This window comes from Eubalaena glacialis, chromosome 2 (genome assembly GCF_028564815.1).
Source record: "Eubalaena glacialis isolate mEubGla1 chromosome 2, mEubGla1.1.hap2.+ XY, whole genome shotgun sequence".
In the NCBI taxonomy this organism is placed as follows: Eukaryota; Metazoa; Chordata; class Mammalia; order Artiodactyla; family Balaenidae; genus Eubalaena; species Eubalaena glacialis.
The window spans coordinates 156,152,858-156,175,191 of NC_083717.1; the positions used below are offsets into that span (position 1 = coordinate 156,152,858).

At 38.9% G+C, this 22,334-nt stretch overlaps 1 protein-coding gene across 2 annotated transcripts in view; it reads left to right on the plus strand.

Annotated features, from left to right (window-relative positions):
* The window catches only part of SYT16 (synaptotagmin 16), a 116,572-nt gene that overhangs the window by 58,225 nt on the left and 36,013 nt on the right, over positions 1–22,334 (plus strand). For both annotated transcript variants that reach the window (XR_009699564.1, XM_061182659.1), the window contains exon 2: positions 21,807–22,019. Coding sequence is in view for 1 of the 2 variants with exons in the window: in XM_061182659.1 (XP_061038642.1) it covers positions 21,807–22,019 (213 nt within the window). In the remaining variant the exon portion in view is untranslated. The remainder of the gene's footprint in view (positions 1–21,806; positions 22,020–22,334) is intronic.

Genomic DNA, 22,334 nt, shown 5'->3' on the forward strand with positions numbered 1-22,334 from the left:
GGGCTGGAACTTACACCATTGGCTCTCCTGGTTCTCAGGCCTGCAGTCAGGCTGGAACAACGCACTGGCTCTCCTGGGTCTCCAGCTTGCCAACTGGAGATTTTTGGACTTCTCAGCTTCTATAATCTCATGGGAGCCAATTATATATATATATATATATTTTTTTCTCCTATTGGTTCTGTTACTCTAGAGAACTCTGACTAATACTCTATTATACTAATTTTAAATTTATATTTTTATTAATTATTGAAGCATTTGTTTTATTTCTAATAGTATGTTAGACTAAGGGGACAGACTAGAGAAGAATGAGTTAAGACTGCACATTCTTTGAAGATGTTAGAGAAGTCACAGCTGCATAAACCCATTTAGAAAATGTAAGTAAGAAAAATAATAGAAGGTAAACTGCATGGCAGTTAAGAATATGGATGGAACAAGGGACATTATTATACCCAGGGCAACATTTCTAATTCAGTAGTGCCAGGCTTGTTCAGTTGGTTCAATGCCTAAAATTGAGGTGTTTTTTGTGGCACCCCATGAAATTTTAATGTATTTATTTTCATCATGAATCAGGAATCATTTTACCAGTGAAAAATACAGCTAGATTGTATAAGCCATATAATAGTCATAGCCATGAGTATGCATGTCCATGACAAAACAAGCTGAGGAAAGAAGCATGATTAGCAATGCCCATATTTCTTTGTTAATATTCATTTGTGTTATTGCCTGCTTGTGCTTGCAGCATATATGTGATAACAGGCATCCAATGCATAGAAACTGTATGGGAAAAATGGAACATTTAGAAAATTTCCCATTAATTTTTCTGCAAATGGAGAAAAGTTATTTATTACCTGATTTTCAGGGACATTATTGGGAGCTACTTTTCTGATATATGCATACCACCACTGAATAGCTGATGTACAAATTGTGTGAGTTGTTTTTGAATATGGATTTTATGCTTTTATTTATTTTTTTCTGAAAAAGCTGTCACTTAGCTAAGTGAATATTTTCAGTCTATTTCTTTTCAGTTGTCATGATATATTTGGATATATTTACTGTGAATTTGGTGCTGAAGAAACTTTGAAACTGTTGTATGGAAATTATCTCTGTAGCTTGACTGGGCTACGGTTGAGTTTTATCTCAAGATAAAACTACTTTGGAAATTGCCTTGAGGATGATTTGCAACATGGAGTTGGAAGATGAGGGAATGAACTGAACAACTAGAAATCCAGAAACTCACAACACCTGCAAATCACAAGATCTGTTCACTGTCTTTCTCAGCCTTGGTTACATATCCCAGTCCCTTCATTTTAGTATCCATGGCAATGGGATTTTTTTTTTTGTCTTCCTAATCAGAACATTTGTAAATTAAAATGTTGATTCACATTTGCTTGTAAGGATTCATTGGCGTGATAGAGAGCTATTGGAGGTTGGAGAAAAGAAAGAACAAGCATTCTGGTTTTTTCTTTTTTCTTTTTTTTTTAAAGAAGAAATACTGTCCTAATTCCTTTTTTTTTAAAAATCAACTTATTTATTTATTTATTTATTTATTTTTGGCTGTGTTGGGTCTTCGTTTCTGTGCGAGGGCTTTCTCTAGTTGTGGTGAGCGGGGGCCACTCTTCATCGCGGTGCGCGGGCCTCTCACTGTCGCGGCCTCTCTTGTTATGGAGCACAGGCTCCAGACGCGCAGGCTCAGTAGTTGTGGCTCACGGGCCCAGTTGCTCCGCAGCATGTGGGATCTTCCCAGACCAGGGCTCGAACCCGTGTCCCCTGCATTGGCAGGCAGATTCTCAACCACTGTGCCACCAGGGAAGCCCAAGCATTCTGGTTTTATGTTTTCTGTACATGTGCAGAAATTTAATTATCAGGTCACCTCATTCTCAGCAGAGTAAATTACGGTCTTAGTCATTAATTTGTATGTAAATGCCACTGTTGTAGGAAAACAACACAACACTTGAGTCCTATCAAGAGATGCCCTTGTAGGAACCCTCTTGCACTGTTGGTGGGAATGTAAATTGATACAGCCACTGTGGAGAACAGTATGGAGGTTCCTTAAAAAACTAAAAATAGAACTACCATATGACCCAGCAATCCCACTACTGGACATATACCTTGAGAAAGCCATAATTCAAAAAGAGACATGTACCACAACGTTCATTGCAGCTCTATTTACAATAGCCAGGACATGGAAACAACCCATTGACAGATGAATGGATAAAGAAGATGTGACACATATATACAATGGAATATTACTCAGCCATAAAAAGAAATGAAATTGAGTTATTTGTAGTGAGTTGGATGGACTAGAGTCTGTCATACAGAGTGAAGTAAGTCAGAAAGAGAAAAACAAATACCATATGCTAACACATATATATGGAATCTAAAAAAAAAAAAAAAATGGTTCTGAAGAACCTAGGGGCAGGACAGGAATAAAGACGCAGACGTACAGAATGGACTTGAGGACGTGGGGAGTGAGAAGGGTAAGCTGGAACGAAGTGAGAGAGTGGCATGGACATATATACACTACCAAATGTAAAACAGCTAGTGGGAAGCAGCCGCATAGCACAGGGAGATCAGCTCAGTGCTTTGTGACCACCTAGAGGGGTGGGATAGGGAGGGTGGGAGGGAGACGCAAGAGGGAGGGGATATGGGGATATATGTATATGTATAGCTGATTCACTTTGTTATAAAGCAGAAACTAACACCCCATTGTAAAGCAATTATACTCCAATAAAGATGTTAAAAAAAAAAAAAAAAGGAGATGCCCTTGTAGGAGGCATACAAATTAGCAGAGCTTAAAATAGTCAGGTAAGTAAATGGTTTAGTACTGCTCTTGTTCAGGTGAGCCTTGTTGGAGTGATCAAACAGCTTAGAGTAATTGTCAAAGCCAAGTGTTCAGAAAACATTTGTATTTGAGAGAGTCCACATAGTGAGAAATGAAGGCCCAATGAGTACAGATACAGGTCTTGCTCAGAATGCTACGTGTAGTGAAGGCTTTTTGTGATCTCTGTAGTCAGACCGAATCACCGTACCCCTCAATGCTTTCATGATGCCTCTTTTCGTATCCTGGATGAGTTTGGCCTGCTAGGGAAGAGAAATAAGCTTCAAAGTGGCTAAAGTAGCCCTTGTTATAGGACTGTTCACTTAGGTGATTAGCTATACAAATTTCTGTCCAGAGATGCCAGGAAAATTTGGGGCTGATTTAGCAAACACTTGGCTCATGGAGATAAAAATGGTGGGCTGAGTGTGGCAGCAGGGGAGTCCAGGCTGTGTCAGTACTGTCTGTCTTCAGGGCTACTGAGGTTTAACTTCAGTTTGTGGCTGTTGGCTGTTGGGAATAGGGTATAGTCACTAGAGGCACAGAGGTGTCAGACCAGAGCTAAATTGTGGGTGACATTTCAAGGTTTATCTAGGAACTCAGAATATAAATCAGAAAGCCAGGAGAAACTTCCCAGGTGCACACAGTGGGGCTCAGAGAGACACTCCATTTGGTGGGCACTCCGGTCCTCGGACTTCTTTCCTCTGGCTAGAGCAGGAGGACAAGTTCTAGACTTCCTTGGTTTTCAGTCTTCTCAACTGCACAGAAATGGCTCAAGGCTGGGAATATTTGAATCAATAAGGGGAGGACAGAACTTCAGTGCGTTGCAGTGAGGGAGAGAGAGAAGGCTGCCATGGGAACCAGCTTTACTTCAATCCACTTTTTAAAAGCTTTATTGTGGTACAGTTGGCATACAATAAACCGCACACATATGCAGTGTACAATTTGGCGACTTTGACATATTATACTTGTGAAACGATCATCACAAGCAAGAAAACAAACATCTACATCATTCTAAAAGTTTCCTCACGACCCTTTGTAATCCATCCTTCTCTCTAACCTCCCCTTGCCCCTGCAGGCAACCACTGATCTATTTTCTGTCGCAATATATTATTTTAAGTTTTCTAGAATATTATATAAATGGAATTATATAATGTGTACTCTTTTTTGACTGCTTTTTCCCCCTACTCAGCTTAATGCTTTTGAGATGCGTCCATGTTGTTGGAGGTATAAATAGTTCAGTCCTCTTGACTGCTGACTAGTATTCCATCGTATTGATATACCATTATTTGTTTATCCATTTACCTGTTGCCACACTTTTGGCTTGGTTTCAGATTTTGGCTATTAAAATATAAGCCACTAGGAACATTTGTGTAAAAGTCTTTGGGTGGACATGTGTTTTTTTCCCCCCTCTTGGGAAAAATATCTAGCAGTGGAGTGGCTGGGTTATATGGTCAAATGTCTGCTTAAATTCTTAAGAAACCACCAAAGCAGTTTTACCATTGCATTCCTACCAGGAGTGTACAAGAGCTCCAGATGCTTTACTTCCTTGCAGTCACTTGTGAAAAATTTTATTGGTATAACATTTTGGTTTTAATTTGTATTCCTCTGATGATTACTGATGTTGAGCATCTTTTCATTTGCTTATAAGCCATTTGTTTGCACATATTAGTTTGTGAAGCATGTGCTTGAAATTTTTTATTGGGTTCTTTGTATTGAGTTGTATTATTATCAAGTTGTAAAAGTCTTTCTATATTCTGGATACAAGTCTTTTTTTAAACATCTTTATTGGAGTATAATTGCTTTACAATGGTGTGTTAGTTTCTGCTTTATAACAAAAGGAATCAGCTATACATATACATATATCCCCATATCTCCTCCCTCTTGCATCTCCCTCCCACCATCCCTATCCCACCGCTCTAGATAGTCACAAAGCACTGAGCTGATCTCCCTGTGCTATGCAGCTGTTTCCCACTAGCTATCTATTTTACATTTGGTAGTGTATATATGTCCATGCCACTCTCTCACTTCGTCCCAGCTTACCCTTCCTCCTCCCCGTGTCCTCAAGTCCATTCTCTACATCTGTGTCTTTATTCCTAACCTGCCCCTAGCTTCTTTAGAACCATTTTTTTTTTTTTTTTTAGATTCCATATATATGTGTTAGCATATAGTATTTATTTTTCTCTTTCTCACTTACTTCACTCAGTATGACAGACTCTAGGTCCATCCACCTCACTACAAATAACTCAATTTCATTTCTTTTTATGGCTGAGTAATATTCCATTGTATATATGTGCCACATCTTCTTTATCCATTCATCTGTCGATGGACACTTAGGTTGCTTCCATGTCCTGGCTATTGTAAATAGAGCTTTAATGAACATTGTGGTACATGACTCTTTTTGAATTATGGTTTTCTCATGGTATATGCCCAGTAATGGGATTGCTGGGTCATATGGTGGTTCTATTTTTAGTTTTTTAAGGACCCTCCATACTGTTCTCCATAGTGGCTGTATCAATTTACATTCCCACCAACAGTGCAAGAGGGCTCCGTTTTCTCCACACCCTCTCCAGAATTTATTGTTTGTAGATTTTTTGATGGTGGCCATTCTCACTGGTGTGAGGTGAGATCTCATTGTAGTTTTGATTTGCATTTCTCTAATGATTAGTGATGTTTAGCATCCTTTCATGTGTTTGTTGGCAATCTGTATATCTTCCTTGGAGAAATGTCTATTTAGGTCTTCTGCCCATTTTTGGATTGGGTTGTTTCTTTTTTTGATATTGAGCTGCATGAGCTGCTTGTAAATTTTGGAGATTAATCTTTTGTCAGTTGCTTCATTTGCAAATATTTCCTCCCATTCTGAGGGTTGTCTTTTCGTCTTGTTTATGGTTTCCTTTGCTGTGCAAAAGCTTCTAAGTTCATTAGGTCCCATTTGTTTATTTTTGTTTTTATTTCCATTTCTCTAGGAGGTGGATCAAAAAGGATCTTGCTGTGATTTATGTCATAGAGTGTTCTGCCTATGTTTTCCTCTAAGAGTTTTATAGAGTCTGGCCTTACATTTAGGTCTTTAATCCATTTTGAGTTTATTTTTGTGTATGGTGTTAGGAAGTGTTCTAATTTCATTCTTTTACATGTAGCTGTCCAGTTTTCCCAGCACCACTTATTGAAGAGACTGTCTTTTCTCCATTGTATATTCTTGCCTCCTTTTTCAAAAATAAGGTGACCATATGTGCGTGGGTTTCTGGGCTTTCTATCCTGTTCCATTTATCTATATTTCTGTTTTTGTGCCAGTACCATACTGTCTTGATTACTGTAGCTTTGTAGTATAGTCTGAAGTCCAGGAGCCTGATTCCTCCAGCTCCATTTTTCTTTCTCAAGATTGCTTTGTCTATTCGGGGTCTTTTGTGTGTCCATACAAATTGTGAAATTTTTTGTTCTAGTTCTGTGAAAAATGCCATTTGTAGTTTGATAGGGATTGCATTGAATCTGTAGATTGCTTTGGGTAGTATAGTCATTTTCACAATGTTTATTCTTCAAATCCAAGAACATGGTGTATCTCTCCATCTGTTTGTATCATCTTTAATTTTTTGCATCAGTGTCTTATTGTTTTCTGCATACCGGTCTTTTGTCTCCGTAGGTGGGTTTATTCCTAGGTATTTTATTCTTTCTGTTGCAGAGGTAAATGGGAGTGTTTCCTTAAATTCTCTTTCAGATTTTTCATCATTAGTGTATAGGAATGGAAGAGATTTCTGTGCATGAATTTTGTATCCTGCTACTTTATCAAATTCATTGATTAGCTCTAGTAGTTTTCTGGTAGCATCTTTAGGATCCTCTATGTATAGTATCATGTCATCTGCAAACAGTGACAGCTTTACTTCTTCTTTTCCGATTTAGATTGCTTTTATTTCTTTTTCTTCTCTGATTGCTGTGGCTGAAACTTCCAAAACTATGTTGAATAATAGTGGTGAGAGTGGGCAACCTTGTCTTGCGCTGATCTTAGAGGAAATGGTTTCAATTTTTCACCATTGAGAATGATGTTGGCTGTGAGTTTGTCATATATGGCCTTTATTTTGTTGAGGTAAGTTCCCTCTATGCCTACTTTCTGGAGGGTTTTTATCATAAATGGGTGTCGAATTTTGTTGAAAGCTTTTTCTGCATCATTGAGATGATCATATGGTTTTTCTCCTTCAATTTGTTAGTATGGTTTATCACATTGATTGATTTGTGCATATTGTAGAATCCTTGCATTCCTGGGATAAACCCCACTTGATCATGGTGTATGATTCTTTTAATGTGCTGTTGGATCCTGTTTGCTAGTATTTTGTTGAGGATTTTTGCATCCATGTTCATCAGTGATATTGGCCTGTAGTTTTCTTTCTTTGTGGCATCTTTGTCTGGTTTTGGTATCAGGGTGATGGTGGCCTCGTAGGATGAGTCTGAGAGTGTTCCTCCCTCTGCTATATTTTGGAAGAGTTTGAGAAAGATAGGTGTTAGCTCTTCTCTAAATGTTTGATAGAATTCGCCTGTGAAGACATCTGGTCCTGGGCTTTGTTTGTTGGAAGATTTTTAATCACAGTTTCAATTTCAGTGCTTGTGATTGGTCTGTTTATATTTTCTATTTCTTCCTGGTTCAGTCTTGGAAGGTTGTGCTTTTCTAAGAATTTGTCCATTTCTTCCAGGTTGTCGGTTTTATTGGCATATAGTTGCTTGTAGTAATCTCTCATGATCCTTTGTATTTCTGCAGTGTCAATTGTTACTTCTCCTTTTTCATTTCTAATTCTATTGATTTGAGTCTTCTCCCTTTTTTTCTTGATGAGTCTGGCTAATGGTTTACCAATTTTTTTTATCTTCTCAAAGAACCAGCTTTTAGTTTTATTGATCTTTGCTATTGTCTCCTTCATTTCTTTTTCATTTATTTCTGATTTGATCTTTATGATTTCTTTCCTTCTGCTAACTTTGGAGTTTTTTGTTCTTCTTTCTCTAATTGCTTTAGGTGTAAGGTTAGGTTGTTTATTTGAGATGTTTCTTGTTTCTTGAGGTAGGATTGTATTGCTATAAACTTCCCTCTTAGAACTGCTTTTGCTGCATCCCATAGGTTTTGGGTCGTCGTGTTTTCATTGTCATTTGTTTCTAGGTATTTTTTGATTTCCTCTTTGATTTCTTCAGTGATCTCTTGGTTATTAAGTGGTGTATTATGTAGCCTCCATGTGTTTGTATTTTTTACAGATTTTTTCCTGTATTTGATATCTAGTCTCATAGCATTGTGGTTGGAAAAGATACTTGATATGACTTCCATTTTCTTAAATTTACCAGCCCAAGATATGATCTATCCTGGAGGATGTTCCATGAGCACTTGAGAAGAAAGTGTATTCTGTTGTTTTTGGATGGAATGTCCTATAAATATCAATTAAGTCCATCTTATTTAATGTATCATTTAAAGCTTGTGTTTCCTTATTTATTTTCATTTTGGGTGATCTGTCCATTGGTGAAAGTGGGGTGTTAAAGTCCCCTACTATGATTGTGTTACTGTCGCTTCCCCGTTGTATGGCTGTTAGCATTTGCCTTATGTATTGAGGTGCTCCTATGTTGGGTGCATAAATATTTACGATTGTTATATCTTCTTCTTGGATTGATCCCTTGATCATTATGTAGTATCCTTCTTTGTCTCTTGTAGTAGTCTTTTGTTAAAGTCTATTTCATCTGATAGGAGAATTGTTACTCTAGCTTTCTTTGGATTTCCATTTGCATGGAATATCATTTTCCATTCCCTCACTTTCAGTCTGTATGTGTCCCTAGGTCTGAAGTGGGTCTCTTGTAGACAGCATATACACGGGTCTTGTTTTTGTATCCATTCAGCCAGTCTATGTCTTTTGGTTGGAGCATTTAATCCATTTACATTTAAGGTAATTATTGATATGTATGTTCCTATTACCATTTTCTTAATTGTTTTGGTTTTGTTATTGTAGGTCTTTTCCTTCTCTTGTGTTTCGTGCCTAGAGAAGTTCCTTTAGCATTTGTTGTAAAGCTGGTTTGGTGGTGCTGAAATCTCTTAGCTTTTGCTTGTCTGTAAAGGTTTTAATTTCTCTGTCGAATCTGAATGAGGTCCTTGCTGGGTAGGGTAATCTTGGTTGTAGGTTTTTCCCTTTGATCACTTTAAATATGTCTTGCCACTCCCTTCTGGCTCGCAGAGTTTCTGCTGAAAGATCAGCTGTTAACCTTATGGGGATTCCCTTGTGTGTTATTTGTTGTTTTTCCCTTGCTGCTTTTAATATTTTTTCTTTGTATTTAATTTTTGATAGTTTGATTAATATGTGTCCTGGCATGTGTCTCCTTGGATTTATCCTGTATGGGACTCTCTGTGCTTCCTAGATTTGATTGACTATTTCCTTTCCCGTATTAGGGAAGTTTTCAACTATAATCTCTTCAAATATTTTCTGTCCCTTTGTTTTTCTCTTCTTCTTCTGAGACCCCTATAGTTCGAATGTTGTTGCATTTAATGTTGTCCCAGAGGTCTCTAAGACTACTCAATTCTTTTCATTCTTTTTTCTTTCTTCTGCTCTGTGGTAGTTATTTCCACTATGTTATCTTCCAGGTCACTTATCTGTTCTTCTGCCTCAGTTATTCTGCTATTGATTCCCTCTAGAGAATTTTTCATTTCATTTATTGTGTTGTTCATCAGTGTTTGTTTGCTCTTTAGTTCTTCTAGGCCCTTGTTAAACGTTTCTTGTATTTTCTCCATTCTATTTCCAAGATTTTGGATCATCTTTCCTATCATTACTCTGAATTCTTTTTCAGGTAGACTACCTATTTCCTCTTCATTTGTTTGGTCTGGTGGGTTTTTACCTTGCTCTTTCATCTGCTGTGTGTTTCTCTATCTTCTCATTTTGCTTATCTTACTGTGTTTGGGGTCTCCTTTTTGCAGGCTGCAGGTTCGTAGTTCCTGTTGCTTTTGGTGTCTGCCCCCAGTGGCTAAGGTTGGTCCAGTGGGTTGTGTAGGCTTCCTGGTGGAGGGAACTAGTGCCTGTGTTCTGGTGGTTGAGGCTGGATCTTGTCTTTCTGGTGGGCAGGACCATGTCCGGTGGTGTGTTTTGGGGTTCTGTGACCTTATTATGATTTTGGGCAGCCTCTCTGCTAATGCGTTGGGTTGTGTTCCTGTCTTGCTAGTTGTTCGGCATAGGGTGTCCAGCACTGTAGCTTGCTGGTTTTTGAGGGGAGCTGGGTCTTAGCATTGAGATGGAGATCTCTGGGAGAGCTTTTGCCATTTGATATTACGTGGAGCCGGGAGGTCTCTGTTGGACCAATGTCCTGAACTTGGCTCTCCCACCTCAGAGGCACAGGCCTGACACCCAGCCAGAGCACCAAGACCCTGTCAGCCACATGGCATTATATTGTTTCTCTGTCTTTTATCTCTTGCCTCTCTGAGCCACAACATTCTGTGGAATCCAGAATCATATTATCACAACCCAACTTCCCTTTGTTCAAGTGGAACGCATTGCAGTTCTCCGACGTCCCTTTTCCTTCGCTCTTTACTGTCAGGGTGATGTACTGGAAGTCTTTATTTCTTTCAGCTTGGGCCTCTTGGTGCCTCATTCTCCTTCCAGCCTGTTCTCATGCCTTTCTCATCACCTGCTGAGGCCTTTTTCTTTTCCTTTGTGCTTAGTCTAATGTTACTTGCTCAAGGGTACTGAGTGCAGAGGCCTGGCACCAGGCACTTCAGAACAGAGTTCCTGGTGCCTGGATACAAGTCTTTTATCTGACATGTGTGTAAAAACTTGCCCTCAGTCTATGTCTTGCCTTTTCATTTCTTAATATCTTCAACGAGGAAAAGTTTTAAATTTTGATTTCTAATTCAGCAGCTTTTTTTCTTTTATGGTTCATGCTCTTATATATCTTAAGGTTGCAAAAATTTCTCCTATGTTCTTTCCCCAGGAGTTTTATAAAGTTTTACAATTTGATCTATGATTAATTTTTACACCCACACACATAGCGTGAGGTAAGGGTTGATGTTCCATATTAATATCAATTTTGCTCAAGCATTCTTTTTTGAAAAGACTTTAATTTCCCCGTTGAATTGCTTTGCCACCTTTGTATAAAAAATGGACCATATTTATGTGGTGCTATTTCTGGACTCACTTCTATTCTACTGATTTATTAGTTTACCTTTTTGCCAATAGCAAATTGTCCTGATTAGCGTATCTGTATCATAAGTCTTGAGAGCAGGTAGGTTGGTACTCCCACTTTGTTCTTTTTAAGAATTATTTTGAATATTCTTTTTTTTAAATAAATTTATTTATTCATTTATTTATTTTTGGCTGCATTGGGTCTTCATTGCTGCACGTGGGCTCCTTCTAGTTGCGGTGAGTGGGGGCCACTCCTCGCCACGGTGCGCAGGCTTCTCATTGTGGTGGCTTCTCTTGTTGCAGAGCATGGGCTCCAGGTGCACGGGCTTCAGTAGTTGTGGCACACAGGCTTCAGTAGTTGTGGCTCGCGGGCTCTGGAGCGCAGGCCCAGCAGTTTTGGTGTGCAGGCTTAGCTGCTCCGCAGCACGTGGGATCCTCCCGGAACAGGGCTTGGACCCATGCCCCCTGCATTGGCAGTCAGATTCCCAACCACTGCACCACCAGGGAAGTCCCTATTTTGAATACTATAAGTCCTTTATTTCCTTATACAGTTTGGAGTCTGATTGTCAAATTTTACAAAATATCTGCTTGGATATTGATTTAGATTGCATTAAAACAATAGACTAATTTGGGGAAATTAATATCTTAACAATACTGAGACTTCTCTATTTTTTCTCAGAAATACTGCTTTTAGTGTGGTAGGTTTGAATGCCTCTTGTTAAACTAACTCTTAAGTATTAATGTATTTTCATCTTTTGAGAACAGAATTAAAATTTAAAAACTTTTCAATTTGTCATCAGAATATAGAAGTGTAATTGATTTTTATATAATGACTTTGCTAAATTCATTAAGTAGTCTCATCATTGATGTTAGCTATAGAGTTTTAGTAGATTCTCCCTTTTTTCAGATTGTTGAATATCCCTAGTAAGCTGAGATTCTTTTGTTTTATTTTAATCAGAAATTGATGTTGGATATTGTTAACTTTTTGTGTGCCTGTTGAGATGATTTTTTTTTATTGTGTTAATTTGATGAATTATATCAATTGATTTTAGTATTTTAAACCGACTTTGCATTTCTAGGATAAACCTTATGTGGCCATAATGTATGATCCTTTTAATACATTACTGGATTTCATTTGTTAATGTTTTGCTAAGGATTTTTTGTAACTATGATATATGGGATATAGGTATATAATTTTCTATTTTTGTGATGTCATTGTCAGGTGTTTTTATTAGGATTATGCTGGCCTCATAAAATGGGTTGAGAAATGTTCTCTCTTTTTCTACTTTCTTTAAGAGTTATGTAGATATTGGTATTATTTGACATTCATAGAACTCTGTACCCCAAAACTGCAGAATGCTCTTTCTTTTCAAGTCCACATTATCACAGTGAACTATATGTTGAGTTATAATACAAATCTATATACTTATTGATTTTTTCTTAGTTGCTTTATCAACTAACTGCAGAGAAGAAGGTGTTAAAATCTTCAGCTTTACTTTGAATTTGTCTGTTTCTCCTTTAAGTTCCATTAGTTTTTCCATCACGTATTTTGAAGCCCTGCTAATAGGTTCATACACACTTATAATTTTTATGTCTTGATGAGTTGATCACTTTATCATTATAAAATATCCTTCATCTCTGGTAAAACTCTTGTCTTGAAGTCTACTTTGATATTAATACAACTGCATCAGCTTCTTTATGCTTACAGTTTGCCTAACTTATCTTTTTAATCCTTTTACTTTTAACCTGTCTGTGTATTTATATTTAAAGTGTGTCTCTTATGGTCATCACATAATTGGGTCTTGCTTGTTTATTCAGTTTGACAATCTTTACTTTCAAATGTGATATTTCATTTGCATTTAATGTATGGAAATTATTGGGTTTAAGTATGTCATTTTGCTATCTGTTTTCTATTGATATTTGTTGCCTCTGATTTTCATCTTCTGTTGCTCTTACTGCTTTACTTTTGTGTTAATCACCTATTATTTTACTATTCAATTTAAATTCCTCTATTAAATTTTTAGCTCTACGTATTTGTATTTTCTTTTTTCATGGCTGTTCTAGGAATTACACATACATCCTTAGTTTATCATAGTCCACTTTGAGTTAGTATCGTACCACTTCACATCTACTCTTTGCTTTATGTCACAGCATTACACCACTTTGCAACAGTATAAATCACTTACTTCCCCTCTCCTTTGTGTTATTCACATCTCATGTTTTACTTTTCCACACTTTATCAATCCCCTGCCCCCATGCAATAGTATATATATGCTTTCTTCAGTTATCTTTCAGAAGAAGTAAAAGAAGAAAACATCAAATATTTTTTGTACTTACTCACATATTTACCTTTGCTATTATTGCTTTTCATTCCTTCCCTCAGATCTGAGATTCAGTTTGTTGCCAGTTCCCTTTCATTTGAAGAACTTCCTTTAACATTTCTTGAAATGCATGTCTGATGAATTCTCTTTTCATTTATATAAAATTGTGGTTATTTTACATTCCTTTCTGAAGGATGATTTCTCTGGATATAGAATTCAGCGTTGACAGTTTTTTTTTTTTTTTCTTTCAGTACTTAAACATGTCATTCTATTGTGTTCTGGCTTCCGATATCTCTGAGAGAAGACAGTTTTCTTTGTATTATTATTTTCCTGTATGCAATGCATTTTTCCTTCTCTTCTTACTTTCAGGTATTTTGTTTAGTCTTTGATTTCCAGCTAGCTGACGGTGATGTGCCTATTTGTGGAACTTTTGAACTAGATTACTCAAATGTTTGAATCTGTACGTTGATTTTTCACCAAATTTGGGAGATTCTCAGCCATTATTTTTCAAATATTTTTCTTCCACATGAACTTAGCTCAAACACTTGGCTAAAACCTGAACTATGAAAGCATGGAGGAGAGTCCTTTTGTTTTGTTCTTTCCTCCTTGGACTCCAGTTACACATATTTCAGACAACTTGATGTGTTATCCTTGTTCACTGAGGTTTTGTTTATTTTCTTTCCAAAGGTTTTATGTTCTTCAGATTGATTACTTTTTACTGAGCTCCTTCGAAGTTCATGGCCATCTCCAATCTGCTAAAAAACCAATCGGCTGAATTTTTTAACTTCGAAGATTTTATTTTCAATTCTAAGTTTATTTAGTTTTTTAAATATTATTTTCATTTCTCTACTGAAATTATCCTTATTTATATTCATTATGATCACCTTTTCCTTTGATTATTTGAACTTATTTATAATAGGTACTTTAAAGATGTTGTCTTTTGCATCCAACATCTGAGTCATCGTGGGGCTAGTTTCAATTGAATGCTTTTTTTCCTTGATGATTCACATTTTTCTTGTTTCTTTGTATGTCTAGTGACTTTTGATTGTGCATTGGACATTATGGATGAAATGTTGTAAAGGTAATGGATTCTTTCATCTTCCTATAAAGAATATTGCTTTTTGTTTTAGCCCACAGTGAAATTACTAGTTGACTCCTTTGACTATATTGGTTTTATAGTTTGTTATGCTGGGCTTATTTCAGTTTTACTCTTAGTCTTATTTCTAATGTTGGCCCTTCTAAAGTTTTAATGGAAAACCTGGGGTGTCTTCCAAGCCCCTCTACCTTGGCCAGATTCAATCTCCTAACTCAGTCTCTACTGAGGTAGGCTTAAACCAAAATGTCTGATCAAATTTTTAGCCCTCTAGCTGTTACTTTTTCTGGGTTTCATGGACTCTTCCCCCATGCTTTCATAGTTCAGGTTTTAACCAAGTGTTTGAGCTAAGTTCATATGCAGATTTTGGGGTTCCCTCTCTGTGGTTTCCTCTTTCCTGGGGTTTCCTTCTCCATTTCCAGCTGCTCTGATTGCCTTGAATTCTGTCCTCTGACACCTCGAGTCAATAAGGCTTGTGATTTCTGCCTGAGTCCTTGATGCCCTGTGCCTCATAGACTTAGGAATACTTTCAGCAGAAAAGTAGTATAACCATGGATCTCATCCAGTGAAATTTCCTTCTTTAAAAAAATTAGATCCCCTCCAGTTTCTGCCTGTTCCTGCTCACTCTCTATGCCTTCAAATAGTTGGTTTAAATTTTTTTCATGAATTCATAATTGTTATTAGGTTAGTTCAAATCTCTTACTCTGCTGTTATCATAACTGGAATCCTCAATATTGTAACTTACTTTTCCCTAGTGTAGTGATCTTTATGTTACTAATTTTAGTAAAATATTTTCTATTTGACGAACTCATATTTAACTATTACAAGTTCTGTCTCTTTGTTCATATATGAAATAGGGTTGTCAAAACATCTCATACAAGGTGTAGGGTGACAAAACAAGTGTGCATCAGAGAACCAGATTGTAATCCTTCCTCTGCCACTAACTAGCTACTTGACATATAGGTATGTGCCTTAAGTAGTCTCAGCCTTAGTTTCTATTCTGTAGAATGAGGGAGTTGGGTTATATCAATGTTTTTCAAACGTAAAAAAAAAAGTCAGGACTCTTATTTTTTTCCCAACAGAATCTTATAAAAATATAAACTGTCTTAAAGCAAAACAGCCCTGATTGTACAGGGTGTATAGCTCAACCTGCTCAGTGCAACTACCCACATCTCCACTTTTACTGTGGGTGGCATTGAAGCTCCTTTGTGGAAACCCATACCTCCACAAAGCATAGTCTGAAAAAAATCAAGGCTGATGATTTATAAAAATCTTTTCCTATCCTGCCTGAGTCCAAGAATGGCTGGATTATGCATCTAAAAATGTGACCATTTTTTTTAAGGATCTGACAGGGGTAGTTGTCAACCTTTGACCCTCCCTTCTGCTTTTTCACTTTAACCACCTTTTTTTTTTTTTTAACATCTTTATTAGAGTGTAATTTCTTTACAATGGTGTGTTAGTTCCTGCTGTATAACAGAGTGAATCAGCTATACATATACATATATCCCCATATCTCCTCCCTCTTGCGTCTCCCTCCCACCCTCCCTATCCCACCCTAACCAACTTCTCGTTCTTATTTCTATCCTTATCCAACCACCCTAGGCAGACATTTGCCATGGGTATTTGAGAAATCTGGTATATTAGGGATTCCTGCAATTGTAGCTAAAAGTGGCACCCAGGTACCGTACCACCGAGCACAACCCACCCCCGCCTGTCTCTACAACCCATCTGTAAGATATGAGCAGTACTTCCCTCCACCTAATTGCTCCTTTGTGGGTGGGAAGGAATTAATAAGCTTGGATCTTCACTGATCATGTATAAAGTCTTTCTCCGTCTGTAAAATAGCAGCAGTCAGGCTTAAGAAATCCTCTCTTTGCATCACCAGTTGGTGGTTTTGTTGCCTTAAAAGAAGCAACAAAATGAGCAGGTGCTGAGCACTGCCCACATCCAGACAGCATTGCCAACTCTTACAGAGCGCTCCACCTCTAGGCTTGGAAAAAAGTATAGTGAGGGAAGGAAGGTGATACAACCCACATTTTCAGCTTAATTTTCTCCTATTCCAGCCCTTGTTTCTTTCATCCTTTCCCTACAGCAGCTCTAATGATGAGTTTTCAAGTCAGACCCTGCAAGAACAGGCATTCTTCCCTTTGCATGTAAATGCGAGGCTTCGTAGAAGGGTTTCCACATAGGGCACTGCCATGATGAGGAATAATAATAATCGTTAACATTTTTAGCATATCATATGTCAGGCATATGCTAAGTACCTTTACGTGGTTTATCCCATTTAGTCCTCTCAACAACTTTAAGAAATAAGGAATATCAAAATAAGGACCCTGAAGTTCAGAAAGATTAAGGAACTTGCTTAGATCTTAGACCAGCAAATGGAAGATCCCAGATTCAAACTGAGGTAGCTTGATTCCAGATTCTGCACTCTTTTTTTTAATTATTATTAATTAATTTATTTATGGCTGTGTTGGGTCTTCGTTTCTGTGCGAGGGCTTTCTCTAGTTGCGGCAAGTGTGGGCCACTCTTCATCGCGGTGCACGGGCCTCTCACTATCGTGGCCTCTCTTGTTGTGGAGCACAGGCTCCAGACGCGCAGGCTCAGTAGTTGTGGCTCACGGGCCTAGTCGCTCCGCGGCATGTGGGATCTTCCCAGACCAGGGCTCGAACCCGTGTCCCCTGCATTGGCAGGCAGATTCTCAACCACTGCGCCACCAGGGAAGCCCCAGATTCTGCACTCTTAACCACCCTAGCCTTCACTGATGTTAGACTGACAGGCAGTTTCTGTGGCACTGGGGCCCCGCCTTCCTGTCTCTTAATTGTGGAAGATGAAGATGGCATTTCCTCTGCCCCTCTTTACCAGAAAAAAAACATTCACTAAAAATCAGAGGGAGGCGTATTCCGATGGCACTGCTGTAGAGACTCGATATTGATGGGTCTACAGATAACTCTCCTTTTCTGTCAAAGTCATGAACTTCCTGCCAGTGCAAGAAGCCCACAGTGGCAACTCAGTAGTGTGTGAACAGCGGGATGGAGCTGGGTGGCCATGCATCAGAAAGATTGCAGAAGAGTCTGACTTCTCTTTGGTGGTAGATACCGAGGGGGTGTCTAAGATCTCCTGCATTCTGTGACTGAGTGAAATGGACAATCTCAACTTCAAGACGTATTCACATCCATGGCATTTGTGCAACTTTTTCTCTGTTGTTTTAGCAAGCTAATTAGATAAAGAGGTGAAGATTTTATTACAAATTTCCATCATGCTCTTTCCCAAGTGCATATCTTGAAAGGGGTTTGAACTTGGTATTTATACAGTGTTTCAGAAAGTAACTATCATATGTAAAGTAACTATCTTATGTCTGAAATAAGTGCTACAACTTAGATGAGACTTTGTGATTTTCAAAGATTTACGTTGAATGAAATCCAGATCAGCTATTTAGTTGTTGACACAGACTCTTACAAGGCAAGTAGCAGCTGGGATCTTTCAAAAAGGTTAAGAGTCAAAATTTAAATTTGAGAAAATAACCGACCAGTGAGAGAGCTTGGAAAATAATGTGGTGAAACCATTGGCCTGGAAACCTGGAGACCTCCGTTTGGTCCTGGCTTGGTATAACCATGGGCAAATCAGTTTGCCTCTTTGGGCTTTGGTTTCTTTTCGTGAAAATGAGGGAACAGATAGATGCTCATGAAAATCCTTTCTAGCCCAACTTATGTGATTTTATCGTCTTAGTGACCAAACACAGTTGTATAGATTTTAACCTGGATTTTTTTCCTTGAAGAAGCAGATGGTAGAGGGAGCATAATGTAGTCATTAATAATATTGACTTTGGAGCAAGACCACCTGGGTTTGAATGTTGGTTCCACTATTTATTAACTGTTATGACTGTGGCAAATTACTAACCTCATGGTGCCTCGGTTTCCCCATCCACAGAATGGGGATAATAAAGCATTGACTTCACTGGGTTATTGTAAGGAGTAAATAAGTTATCATATGTAAGATTCTAGAACAGTGCCTGGAACATGATAAATGCTTTATATGGGATTGCTTTTATTGTTATAATAGCACCAGTATTGATTCCTGTTGCTGCTCAGTGGTTTTTAGGAGAGATGGTAGGTTTCCTTTTTATTGTTCTTTTTTTTTTTTTCACACACACACACTGTATTTTATTTTTACAAGAGATAAATAGACTGACACCAAGCATTGTACATGGTAGGTTTCCTTTTTAAACAGAGAATTCCCTGAGATCCTTGGGGACTGAGGCTTAGCATGGCATGTGCAGTTGCATTTATAATCCCACGAGGAGCAATGGGCCAGTTATACTGCAGCCTGAGCGTGTTCACTCTCACATGGACTGACTCTTCTTCCCACTGCTCTTCTCTTCTCACAAAGGAGGCAACCTCCTGGCAGATTTCAGGGTGGAAATGGCAGAACCCTCTCTCACCTCACTCTGAAAAGTAAGCTAGATATGGCTCTAGTGTCCTGATACAATGATGTTTGATGATACGTGCGGTGACTAAGAACAGAGGTTCTGTGTTCAAGTCCCAGCTTTGTTACTTCGCTAACTTTGTTGCCTAGGGCAAGTCACTTAACCTCTCTATGCCTCCGTTTCCTGTCTCTAAAATGGGAATAATAATAATTATCCTTACTTCATGGTGTTGCTGTGATGATTAAATGGGATAATATATGCAAAGTCCTCAGAAGGTGCCTGGCATACAGTATATGTTTAGTAAGTGGGAAGCATTATAATTACTGTTATGATTCTTATATCGAGTGAGGAGAATCTGTGCTCTGTGGATGATCAGTGACTCCCTGAAAAAAAATCAAGGACCACATAATGGTAAATTAATGAATTCTAGTTCCTGATTTTATACATGAGGAAATACCCATGGACTAACTCACTTAATTTAAAATTGATGACTTTTGACTATTTACATTTTTAAAAACTGGCCTAGTAATACAAATGGAATGGAATATCAGAGTTGGAAAAAGTGCCAATGGATGTCTAATCCAGCCACTTCACCAAGGCATGTATCTCCCTGACTACCTCCCAGGTGCTTAGCTGGTCCTATACTCTAAAGGTGGAGAGAGTTTAGTTTTGGTCCTGTTCGTCTCTGGGTATCTTCCATACGTGATGGTCCATCCCATGCTAGAGCCTATGCCCAGCACGCTGAGACGCGAGGATACTGTCCATTGTAATGGTGTTCTGTTGAGACGGCAATGGAATCTTTTCTAACACTTAGCTTTTCAGGTCCTACCGTGGGGCTGGTCACAGCCAACCATAGAACTGAGTGCGCTGGAAACAGTATTATGCTCTTATGTTCATGGATCAGCTGCTCCATAAAAGAGAGAAACAGATTGAATGTTGGTGCCTGTCAGGTAGAAAGTTTGGAGTCGGAGAATTTAGATCTAGAAAAGACCTGGGAAATTATCCAGACATTAAAAGTGAAGATATTTCTTCCACAAATGAAGAAACAGGGTCAGAGAGGTTAAGAGACTTGGCCACATAGACTCAGCTAGCTAATGTGAGCACAGAGAATAAGAGTTCTTTCTGCCATCTCTCTCCCATTCTCTAGCAGAGTGATTAGAAACGTGGTCTCTAGAGACAGGCTGACTTGATTCAAATCTTGATTCTTCCCCTTCCTGGCAGTATGATCTTCAACCAGTTGTAGACTTTTCTCTGCCTCAATTTTCGTACTTGGAAAATGGGAACAGTAATAGGGGCTTTGTGTGAGATATGTATAAGGCGCTTAGGACAGCCCCTGGCACATGAAAAGCATTCAGTCCATTATAATTACTAATTTCCAAAGAGCCTCAGGAAAATCAACTCTTAAGCCAGAGAATAAATGTTTTGGCCAGGCTGGTGTTTAAAGTATTTTCTCTCACTTAAAATATTGCTTTTTAATTTCTTCTTAGCCTCTGATTCAGAAGTGATCTTCAGGACCCATCTGTGAATTAACAACCATATCCTTCCCAGGAACCACTGTGTGACTTTTGGATGGAAAGAGGAAATCTTTAAAAAATAATTCTCCATTATTTATCGTTTCCAAATCGCATTCAGCAAATGTTTACAGAGTAGCCTGCCACGCACCTGCCACAGAGACAGTGCCTGGAGGGATGCAAAGGTGGGCAGTCTGATGTGCCCCTTACCTTCAGGGTGTGTACAGGTTAGGTGGAATGGTCGGCAGTGAAATAGGTAATTCTGCCACAGAGCTGGAGGGAGCACTGACAGGGCAGGACAGAGAGTGATTTTACAGCATGTGGAAGGAGCCTTAAATCCCTAAACTTGATTTAAGGGGTCAAGGAAGGACTCTCTGGAAGAAATGATGTCTATGCTGAGACCTGAATGGTGAGCTAGATTCTTGACTAGTCTAGACGGGGCTGGAAAAGCATATTCCAGGCACAGGAAACCATGTGTGAGTGTTGTTGGGGAGCGGGGGGAGCGCTCAGGGTTTTGGGAGAAAATACTGGCTATTCACCAATCTATTCAACATTTAACAAGTGTTTATTAAGTACTTACTGTGCAGCAGGCACTGTTTTACATACTACAGAGACATCAGTTAACAAAACAGGTGATGTCTTTATTCTCATGGAAGTTATGGGGGAGAAGAAAGAAAGAAAGAAAGATGATAAGTACTGGGAACAGAGCTGCTTAAGGCAGGAGGATGATCAGAGAAGTGTTTAGGATGAAGTGACAGTCAAGCCGAGACCTCAGTGGTGAGAGGGGCCAGCCAGGTAAACACCTGCGGGAGGGAGGGTTTCAGGTGGAAGGAACAACACAGGCAAGGGCAGAAATGATCATGATCACGGCCTGCTGGAGAAACAAAGAGGACAGAGCAGTGTGCTGGGGTGGGAAAAGTGGTACGAATAATTTAAAGGGTGTTTGGGTTGAGTCATTGGTGCTGAGAAAGGCATTTCTAGTATAAACTAGTTATGTATTAATTTTTTAAACCCATACAATGTGGTGTCACTTGTCAAAACTGGAAGTTTTGGGAAGATCTCAGTTGCTAATATCGCTCCTCTGAAGTGGGGCTTGGCTCTGTATGTTTTAATAACTGAGATGAGGTGAAGAGAGTATTTTCCGTCATCATTGACTAGAACTACACATGAGGCGCATGTGCAGATTGCTGTCCTGTTCACAGTCATGAGCACATGCCAGCAACATAACAAATCATCAGGATGCCCAGCTCAACAAGAGGGCTCATTATGTGAGTTTGGCGTGTCCCAGTGGTTTCTCTTGGTTCTAACCATGTACTTCTAATTACCCTCCTGAGCTTTCTTTTCCTGTTTCATTCCAGTGGACTCACATTTGTGTTTCAAAAGTGCTTTGAATTCTCTCTACCCAGGTTCAGTCTGCTTTGATCCAGACCGATTGGCCATGTTCTTCTATTTCTCCAGATTATCTATCTCTGTTTTCTCATGGGCCCCGTAGGAGACTCATTGCTCTTGTTTGCTTCCAGTTAACAACTTTGGAGATGATGAGGAGCTGCCCACATCTTCTGACAGCGATGAGGAGGTTATCAAACAGTTTGAGATTTCTGTGTCCCGGTCCCAGAGTTTCCGCTCAGGAGCATCTCAGAGAGGAAAGCAGACAGGACTGGAGCGTAAACCAAAACCCAGCCGCTGGCTTTCCACCCACGAAGAGGCCAGCACAGAAGTGTCTGCCTGCGCAGGTATTCTTTGCATCAAACCTTTCCTTTATCTAGACCAGGGATGTCTAATGGTAAGAATGTTTTTGAGTCACTGCACTTGCATCTAAGAGTCCAGAGAGGAAAAAGAAAAATAGGGCAGGACCCGGAGGCTGGGACAGGGCAGAAGGGCTGCTTCAAACCTCACAAGCAGCCTCATGCAGAGAGAAAGGATCAGAAGTGCCAAAGTCTTGACCCCCACTTGTGGGATCCCTTCCTTTCTCGTAGGTTACCGCTTTGTACATTTTGAACACTAATGACTCTAACGGTATTCACCAAGCTTTATGAAATCTTGTTCCC